The sequence below is a fragment of the Trichosurus vulpecula genome, chromosome 1 (assembly GCF_011100635.1).
Source record: "Trichosurus vulpecula isolate mTriVul1 chromosome 1, mTriVul1.pri, whole genome shotgun sequence".
Classification (NCBI taxonomy): Eukaryota; Metazoa; Chordata; class Mammalia; order Diprotodontia; family Phalangeridae; genus Trichosurus; species Trichosurus vulpecula.
The window spans coordinates 74,655,617-74,666,017 of NC_050573.1; the positions used below are offsets into that span (position 1 = coordinate 74,655,617).

The 10,401-nt window shown below is 46.9% G+C and overlaps 1 protein-coding gene across 1 annotated transcript; it reads left to right on the forward strand.

Moving 5' to 3' along the window:
• The first annotated feature begins 961 nt into the window (after positions 1-961).
• Positions 962-9,032, forward strand: ASF1B (anti-silencing function 1B histone chaperone). The gene is made up of 4 exons (XM_036751423.1): positions 962-1,672; positions 6,751-6,866; positions 6,963-7,139; positions 7,623-9,032. The coding sequence occupies exons 1-4, from the start codon at positions 1,444-1,446 to the stop codon at positions 7,827-7,829; spliced, it is 729 nt and encodes a 242-aa protein (XP_036607318.1). The 5' UTR covers positions 962-1,443; the 3' UTR covers positions 7,830-9,032.
• The last annotated feature ends 1,369 nt before the right edge of the window (positions 9,033-10,401 follow it).

Genomic DNA, 10,401 nt, shown 5'->3' on the forward strand with positions numbered 1-10,401 from the left:
AAATCACATTTTAATCTGCGTGTTAGATGAATTGGAGAGGGGAGAGACTTGGAACTGGGAGACCGATTGCGAAGCTACAGACGGAGTCCAGGCAAGAGGTTATGAGCTTCTCAACTGGGGTAGTGGTCTTGGGAAGGAGACAGATGGAGAGATGTTATAGAGACGGATCCAGAGTGGAGATCTGGCAAGTGATCTGGACATCTGACAGCTGATTGGCCAGGGAAGGGAAGAGAGACCGACTCACTGAGGACTCTAAAGTTTCTCGCCTGAGTGACCAGGGAAATGCCGGTGCCGTCCACACGTGATTCGAAAGGAAAGTTACAAAAGATGTTTTGGACAAGTTAACTAGGCAATAGGCCTAGAATTCGAAATGCTTGTTGAACTTGGGATGTGGCGGAAAGGGCATTGCGGTCACCGCTGGGCTCCAAGTGCTGCTGCTGCCATTTGCTTCCTGCGTGACGCGATGGGCCAGTCACTCTTTGGGCCTCAGCTGTAAACACAAGGGGTGGAACCAAACGACCTCTAAGATCTTTGCGCTTCTAGACACCGCGGCCATAGGAGGCTTCCGTGGGCCGACCCCGGCTGCGGTCCCGAGTGGGATGGAGGTGGAGCAAAGACCGCAGCGGGCTTCGGGCCCCGGAGATACCCCCGGGAGAGGGCTGGGATTATCTGGCCTCTCCGCCCAAACGCCCACGACGCTCACAAGGCCCAGATAACGTCAGGCGCAACCGAAGGCGGTGCCTGAGTGTAACCGCCGCTTCGGCACACTACGGGTTCACTTTCCGCCTGCTCCCGCCCCCCCAAGACAGCCTTGACCAATCCCCTTCGGGTACAACTCTCTTTCTCCTCCCCACTCTGTCAATCACTACGGGAGCTCGCAGCCCGTGCGGCAGTGTTCCGCTAGCGCCTCGCGCCCCCACTCGGCAGTTAGCGGCTCTGCTTCCTCTCCCCCGCCCCCTCCGTACCCCGAAAGGAAAAGGAGCGCAAACGGAAGGAAAAAAGAGGCGGGGCCGAGCGCGCGTCCCGAAGGCCGTCCCCGCAACGCCAATTGGTCCCAAGGATCCCCGCGCTCACTGTGCGCTCTGCCACAAGGAGTCCACTGCTCCGGCGGAGACGCCGGGGATTGGCTGGCAACAAGAAGAGAGAGCGGTCACACTGGGGCGCCAAAAGAGGGCTGATGATTGCTTTTACATGCCCCCCACCTCCGCCCATCCCATCCCCCGCCACACGCCCCACCCCCATCCGCTCAGAATCGGGCGCGCGCGTGCCGGCGAGGGAGCGCAGCCGATTGGCTGGAAAGGCACTTAACGCGCTTCGACGGGCGACCGCGTATTGGCCCCTAGAAGCTCGCGCCGAGGAAAGCGTTGGAGCGGATTGGCCGGGGGGCGGAGCCAGCTATTTGAAGGGGGCGCGGGGCGGGCGGAGTGGGGGAGGGGCGGGGGAATGCCGCCTCAGTCTGGTGTGGAAACCGCGCGGGGGGGACGCGAGAGGAAGAGCGGCGGCGGCGGTGCCAGCGGCAGCTGCTGCTTGGAGGGTGCCCTTCATTCCTGCCCCCGCAAGGCCATGGCCAAAGTTTCGGTTCTGAACGTGTCGGTGCTGGAGAATCCGAGCGCTTTCCACAGCCCCTTCCAGTTCGAGATCAGCTTCGAGTGCAGCGAGGCCTTGGCCGATGGTGAGCCCCGGCCCTCCCCTCCCCCACGGGATCTCCCAGTCTCCCCCCCCCCGCGCCTTCCTGACGGAGGGGTCTCCTTTATACTGACTCCCACGAATAGGGCTTCCACCTAACCCCCGAGGTATCCTAAAGCTTCCCTATAATACCAACCCGCCCCTTAATAAAGTGCTCTGTTCTTTTAGTCTAGTAGAATATAAACGCTCCGAGGGCAGGGGAACTGTCCCACTTGGATATTTGGGTCCCTGCCACCCGGCCTGGGTGGTCGGCTCCGTTCAGTGTTTGTTGACATATCCTTAGCCTGTGTAAACCTTTTATCCTTTCTGAGCCTTAGATTTCTCCTCTGTACGTTTGAGATGATAGCGTCCACCTCTCTGGGTAACAACTAATACCAAGCACTTTGCAAGCTTTAAAATGAGCAGTAGAAAAGTGAGCGCTCGGGGCCACTGAGGTCCCCCCATCCATCTCTGAGGTTCTGGAGTTAATATTAGCACAAAGGATTTTGTAACAGCAGCCCTCCGACGGAAGCTGGATATCTGCTCTTCTGCCTGTTAGTGCTTCATAGACCCTTTCCATCTTCCCACCTGCAGTAGGTTATCCCTGTTACTCTCCCTCATTCATTTCCACCTATTAGAAGAATGGGTATAGTGAAACTGGAAATGGCTTCCTCCTGGAATGATGTCTCCAATCTATCCTTAACAGTGCCTGACCTTTCCTAAATGCCCCAGTGCTGGACAATTCTTTAATCTTTCCTGCCCTCTACTCTTCTAGAGCTGCCTGAATTAGTGTGGACCCCTGCCCTGTATCCAGGGGCTAGCTGTTACCTGGCTTGTTCCTAAAGGGTCACTCCTACTGCTCTGCTACTAAAGTAATAGAGGGTTCCGTGAGTTTGGGGGGGTCTATTATTTGAGAATAGCAATAATATTTAAACATTTCATTTATATAGTGCTTTAGAAGTTTGCAAGGAACATTCCATATGTATCTCCAAAAATGTGCATTTAGAAGAGGGGGCTATGTGGTTTGAGGGAGATGGGTATCATTTTAAACAAGTACTTGGTAGGTTGTAAACTTGTATCCCCCTCATGAAAGTACTTGTAAAGATGGTCTCATTCAACTAAAGATCATAAAAGCCAACACCATTTTCATTTCCCAGATGAGAAGGCTTGAGACACAAAGAGTAAAGTTCTCCTTTGAGAAAAGGAGCTCCACATAGTATACTAACAAAATGGCCAGGGTTACAAAGTGGATCTCAATGAACTAGGAATTGACTGAAACACTCTTAACTTCCATTGTATTCTTACTAGACTATCCCTTTGCCTGTGGAGATAGTAGAAGAGACTTTAATAAGGCAGGACATAGAAAGATAGAGAATTTAAAATCCAAGTGTTTTAGCCATTAGCAGCGACATCTTTGCCACTTGGATTAACCTTGCTTCAAGGGCCACACACTATTCATATAGGCCTTAGCCTTTATTGTGTTTAACACCTTAGAAGATGCTGTTTGGAATCAATAGTTTGAGGAGACTAAATTCTTAGTTAACTCGCTCAAAATCACATGGTCAAATGGAAGAGTAATTACTAGAATTTGGGTCTCTGAGCTCTTGAGTCAATGTTTTTCATTCTTGTCATATTCCTGAAAAAGGAACAGTATTGGGAACAGCTAGGTGGTGCAGTGAGTAGAGCACCGGCCCTGGACTCAGGAGGACCTGAGTTCAAAATGTGGCCTCAGACACTTGACAGACTTACTAGCTGTGACTTTGGGCAGGTCACTTAACCCCAATTGCCCTGCCTTCCCCCCTCCAAAAAAAAAAAAAGGAACAGTATTACCATTCTTCCCTTTTAAAGATACGGCATAAAACTTATGGTTAAGGAAGCCTGATTTCTAGGTTGAGAATAGGAACTCAGTAATAATTCCATACCTGAATCTGTTAGTGACTTGATCACCTGGGAAATTTGCATTTTGCTTTTGAAAAGCACCTTTTTGCTGCCTTTTGCACAGAATCCTTGAGGCTAGAGAGAGGGCATGCTATTCCTTAAAGATGCTAAAGAAATCACAGCTTGCCAGTTCTAAGACCCAAGAAACCGTATAACAAACTCCCTCTGTTAGCTGATCCTCTTTTTCCCTGACACAAACCATTTTTCACCCCTCACTCAACTCAGTCAACATTCCCTAAAGCAGCTCATTTTAGAAATTGAGCAGTTCACTTTATCCTTTGGTCCAAGATTCTTCCGAAAAGGCAATAATTATACATCAGCAAGTTGTAGAACCCAGATGTTCTGAAATAGATGTACCATACACTGATACTCCTAAAGTTTAGCTCTGTTTTACTGGATCTAACTGGATTCACAAATTGAGGCTGCTACCTGAAGGCACAGATTCTTAACCTCAGTCCATGAACTAAGGTTTTTGTTTTTAATTTTGATGACTTTTTCAATAAAACTAGTTTCCTTTGTAATACTATGCATTTTATGTATTTTCAAACATTATTCTGAGGCGTTCATGACACAAAAAATTAAGAACCTCTGCTCTAGACTCCAGTTAAATTGAAAAGGTAGAAAAGCAAATAGTTGCTGTAGAAATGAAGGACTTGGTGTTCTAGAAGAACCTTAGCAAGAAATTCTCCAGGATGCATTTACCTAAGATCAGAAGCTCCTTTCTTGAAAGGATACTCCACCAAGGATGGTTTTTTAGTTTTGTTTTTATTTTTAGTTTTGTTTTTTTTATTTTGGAGGGGGGAAGGCAGGGCAATTGGTGCTAAGTGACTTGCCCAAGGTCACACAGCTAGTACATGTGTCAAGTGTCTGCGGCCGGATTTGAACTCAGGTCCTCCTGACTCCAGGGCCAGTGCTCTACTCACTGTGCCACCTAGCTGCCCTCCACCAAGGATGTTGTCCCAAAGTAATGACATTCTGTGAAATCATGGCTTCTGAAAATTTTCCCAGGCATCTTGAGCCTAGGGTTGAAACTTTAAGGCATCTAAAATGTTTTCAGGTTTAGTTGCCAAATCCCTGGCATTGCTATAACTTTGCCCTGGATATACTTGGAACTCAAGATAGTTGTTTTGGTTGGCACTATCATTCATAGGAGATAACTGACCTATCGAACAGCTGTGGTTCATTTGTCTTAAGTGTACTTGTTTCATTGGGTGAAAGGAGGCACGATTAGTGTCTAATAGAGAACTGGGGTTTAAGTGTAAAGCCTGTGAGCCTCCTTCTTGACCATGTTGGCCTCAAGTTCTGCTTGATTCTCCATATGTGGGTATGATGATTCCTATTGCCTAGATTTGAATGAGTTGGGAACTTGCTGAATCTTGGAGCAGTCTTATCTGCCTCCTTTTCCTGGCAGAATCTTATGCTAGGCCTGAGCCAGTGATCCTGCCCCAGTTCTGCTCTGTGGCACTGATCCTCTGTCCAAAAGAGGATGTTACCGTACCTTCCCTGCTGCTCTGTGATGTAGCTGGCAGGGCCCTAAATGACCCCAGGCTCCTGTTATTTGCATACCAGCCTTGATTTGGGCCTTAATTCAGCCTTGGTCTCCCACTCATCCTTAGGAGCTACTGAAAGGCAGATGTGTTATAGAGAAGAACCTAAAACAGATTTTCTCAGGCTTACTCAGAAAGCTGGGATTTAAGATTGGATCATAGACTTGACACTGGAGGGGACCCCAGAAGCCAGCTAGTCCACCTCTGTCCCCTCCTTCATTTTACACATAATGAAAAGGAAGCCCAGAGAGGTTGTAACTTGCCCAAGACCATACAACAAGTAAAAGAAACAGGTTTCAATTCCAGATCTCCTGATCCCAAATCCAGCTCACTTTCCACTGTATTGTGGGAGGTGTTTAATCTGTTAAATTCCGGGGTCACTTGCTAATATTTAGACTATATATCTCTATACTTGGAGCAAAAAGTGGTATTTTTGATGGAAGGCAAGCTTCAAAAATTGTTTAGTATGTTAAATGTTGTCGTTTCTGTCTTGACTTTTCTTATATCCATTTCCTGTCTCCTCTTGAATAGCTATTACCCTCTTTCAAATCTTCCTCACTTCTTGCCTGGACCATTGAAATAGCCTTCTAGGGCCAGCTAGGTATCCAAATGAATGCAGTGCTGGCCCTGGAGTCAAGAGTTCAAAATAGGTCTCACTATCAGTGTAACCCTGAGCAAGTCACTTAACCCCAGTTATCTTTTTAAAAAAGTCAAAATAGCCTCCTAATTGTTATCTTTGCCTCTAGTCACTCTCTACTATGGTCCATCCTAGACAGTGATATTCTTTGAAGATCAAGTCTAACTAGTTAGTTAGTGAGTGAGTTAAACTATTTAGTTTACTCTGCTGAGTAAACTCCAGGAGCTCTCTACTATTTTTAGGATCAAATGTGAACTCCTCTGTTAGGCACTTAAAGCTCTTTACAACCTTGCCCCTTCCTATCTTTCCAGTCTTTATATACCTATTATCTTAGAGGCAGCAAAGCAGCACGGTAGGTAAAGTGTTGGATCTGGAGTTAGGAAACTAGCTATGACCCTGGACAGGTCATTTAATGTCCCTTGGCCTCAGTTTCCTTAGTAAAATGGGATAATTGTGTCTACCTCACAGAGATTATTGTGAGAATCAAATGAGATAATGTGTGTCCTAAAGTGCTGTGCAGTAATAAATAAAGCAATATATAAATTCTTAAATCTTATTTTTAACATGCACATGTGCTCAAACTCTACCATCCAGCCTCGCTGGCCTATGTTCTGTCCCTCCTACGTGATACTTCATCTGCATATCTTTGTCCCACCCATGCCTAAATTGTTCTCTCTTTCTACCTCTGCCTCTGGGAAATCCAAGTGCTACATATGCATAAAGTTTTTTCCGGTATTCCCTCAGCACCTAGTGCCTTCCCTTTCAAGGTTATTTTGTATGTGGTTTTTTTATGTTTCTTCAGTTAGAATAAGCTTCTGAAAGTCAGGGACTCTCACTTTTGTCTTTGTATCCCAATACCTGGCACATGGTGGGCCCTGGATAAATGATTGAATCATGTCAGAAGACATCTCCCTGTCTTTCCACTTTCATAAGCCATTTTGACATTCCTCTATTCCTTTTCAGACTTGGAATGGAAAATCATTTATGTGGGTTCAGCAGAGAGTGAGGAGTTTGACCAGATACTAGACTCAGTACTGGTCGGGCCAGTCCCAGCAGGGCGCCACATGTTTGTCTTTCAGGTAAGAGTTAGCAATTAGTAGCACTAAACTCTGAGGAAACTTCCCCTTTTTACCCCCAAAGCATGCTGAAGCATAGAATCTGTTTTGCTTTCTCAGGCAGATGCCCCTAATGCCTCCCTAATCCCAGAAACTGATGCAGTGGGTGTAACTGTGGTCCTTATAACCTGCACCTACCATGGGCAGGAGTTCATCCGAGTTGGCTACTATGTCAACAATGAATATACTAACCCTGAGCTTCGGGAGAACCCACCCCTGAAACCAGACTTCTCTCAGGTAAGTTGGTTTTCTAATTCAGAGGGGCCTGGTCTCTTCTGTCCTAGCAGTTCAGGACAGCAGAATAATGGAATCATTTAATGTCCATCCTTAAAGGTATTTTAAAGATCATATTATCCAAACCTCCAGTTAAGTGGCTTAAACATATGAGTTTGTTGCCATAGCACATCAGTTATTCGGGTCCTAGCCACAAGCCTGGCCTTCTGACCAGAGAAAGGAAAGGAACATCCCAGTAGGGTCTTGGCTTGCTGTGAAGAATTATCAGTAACAAGCATTGCCTTTTCTAGACCTTGGGTTGACATGAGGTAGAGTTTGGAGGAAGACGGAAAAGTATCAGCCTGATCCTATCACTGTGCTATTTTCAAGTTCATTGTCCCTAGGTTTGTCTTTTGAGGGAAGGGGGAGATGAAGTATGGAGAAAATAGCAACAAAGGCAGATCTCTGCTATAAAATCCTTGATGAGGCTCACTTTTTTTGTCCTAGCTCCAGCGAAACATCTTGGCTTCTAATCCCCGAGTCACTCGATTCCATATCAACTGGGACAGTACCACAGACAAACTGGAGGACATTGAAAACCAAGACCCTGTCTTAAACATGGGGCTACCTCTGAGTTGTCCCCCAACCAAAGGATTAGATCTTCCAGACTGTGCCCCCAGCATCATTCCTGAAAATTCCATGGACTGCATCTAACTAAAAATGAGGCCTAGGCAGTATGATGGACCTGGATTTCTGCAAAATGAATGGTTTTGTTCTGCCTTCTGGAAAATTTCTGGGGCAAGCCTGAAGGACTTAGGTTGGGGCTCCAAGCTATACGCCAGTTAAACTGGTCCTTATGGGAAGAAAAACCTGTCATTGGTCTGTCCATTAGTTCAACACAGACTATTTACCTGTTTTCTTACAGGTCTGCACAGCAAATGGTACGTTAGGTCTTTTATTTGTGAGTTTTGCCTTCGCTCCTGGCCTTTTTGGGTTCTATGGCTCTGCAGAGGTAATTTGATCTGTGGGTGGGTTTCTCTAGTTTGGGCTTGGTTGTGGGCTTTCTGACCTATAACTGGAGATCTCTTTCCCAGTCCCCTCTTAGGTTGTTTCTTCTTAGGTTTCTTCACATTCCCAACCATCTTCAATCAGTGATTTGCCCTGACTTTCTGGAGTTGCTCATTAATAATCTTGGTAGGATTTGGGCTCCCGTAGTTTTGATGGATGGCTTTTGGTATGTTGAATGCCATTCTTTCCTCAGCTGGATTTTTATTCCTGCTTGCATCTTGCCAACTCCTGGAAAGGCCCATTCCCTTAGGTGCCAAAAATGGGATTTTGAAGGACTATTTAAAGATAAGGCTATCCTCTTCCTTTAATTGGTGGCAACTCAACTCAAACATGACTCATTCCTCAAAGCTCTTGGCCAGATCAGAGGATTTGATCAAGAACTAACCAACCGATTTTCTCTGGGCAGGAGTAACTGAAACACACTCACTGTGAACCACACCCCTTAACTAGGAGTTAATGCCAAAAGGTTGCACTTAACCTCCTCTGGGGCCATGTGATCTCTCAAGCTATGGGAGGGTAGGATGGTTTTGGAGACAAAGGAAAAAAAGGGCCTATGTGCACAAAGAAGCATCCCCTAGCCCTCAGTTCTTTTCCTCTGATCTGTCCCTTGTCCCTGTGGCTATTGATGCATATGCAATTTACAAATTACAAAATATTAAAGGTTTTATATTAAAAGTTATGGTTACTGGGGAAATAAAAAGCACTTAGGCTGGACTGCGGCGATTTTTTTTCTCTCTTTAGCCTCAAAACATCAACCAATCCTTTTGAAAAACTGGTGCTGAATTTTTGGAAATGAGAGAGAATGTTGTGGAGAGAAATAAAGGATTTACTTCCCACCCCTCCTTAAAAGCCTCTTTCCTCTTTAATGTCAATTGGTTTTCTACACTAAAACTGGTTTGGGGGTTTGAGTTGTCTGTGTGGGTTTTTTTTTAAACTGAGAAATAACAGCTCCTTAGTCAAGAACTATTTAAAATTTGCTTCCAGGCAGTGCCTTTAAGACGGGGGTGTGGTCTGTCATTACATTGACACAGTTTCGAGGCTTTGAATAGAGCATGCTAGAGTAAGATAGTAGGTTCACAGGTGGTGCTGTAACTGATCTTAGAAACATGCTAGTAGTTGTGATTTCTTTTGTGAAGGGCTGGAAGGCAAAAATAAGTGGGAATGGGCACAGGACTTTTTACAAGCAGAGATGAGCAGCTCGTGCATACTAATAAAGGTGAGATGCCTCTTTTGCTACTGTTACAGCACTTTGCCATTTGCAAAATGTTTTACTTTAATCAGCCAACCCTCGGATAGGAAATACGAGAGCCAGACCCTTTCTAAGAGAGGTCCCTTGGCTCTCAGATTCCTTGCTTTTTCATTTGACTGTTGCATTTTGAATGATACAACTATCTGGTTGTTAATTCATTGACCCTTCCACTTTAATCCCTAAACTGTGGGATGATGGCCCTTGAAAGATGTGTTAACATTGCCTAGGTGTGACAGCTACGTCACCTCAAAGTCCTAGTAAGAGAATGGGTGCTCAGGTCAGGGACCTATCCAGCTGGGAAAGATCGAGATGAGCTCTGACCTGTAGTAGGGGCCCCTAACGCTTGTCAGTTAGGCGCTGGACGCCCAGGATACATGCCTTATGGCTCTTATTTGACGGGAAGGGTAACGTTCCGATGGCTGGCTTTCGGGATCCTCAGTTTCTCTGCCTAGGCCAGGCCTCTAACAACGGCGGCCTCTATCCATTCTTTGGGGCCTGCAAGATTTCGCTTTGCCCCACCCCCCTCTCCTAGGATTGACACCGAACATTCCCGGGAGAGCCCGTCCCAACCTTCTATAAATAAAACGCCAGCGGCCCCGCCACTACCAATCCAAAGGTTCGAAGGGTGGAGCCTGTGATGCGATCAAGGTCGTCTCCAATGATGGGATATGGCCCGCCCAGCCGATGGTTTCGAGACCAATAGGTGGCGGGCGGGCCGCCTCTGGCGTCATTGAGTCGGGGGCAAATGAGAGGGCGGGAGGATGGTCTTCGACCAATGAATGGCGGGCGCGGGGCCGTCAGTCAAGGTGTCCGGGGCCAATGGGTAGTGGGGTGCGGGGACCGTGGGGCGTCGCGGGCAGCCACGGACTTGGGTTCTGGTTCCCCTGCCGAGCTCCAGGGAGACGCGGGAGCCGGGAGCTGGGAGCCGGCTGGGGGGTGGGGGGGAGCGGGGCTACGAAAGCCAGCTGA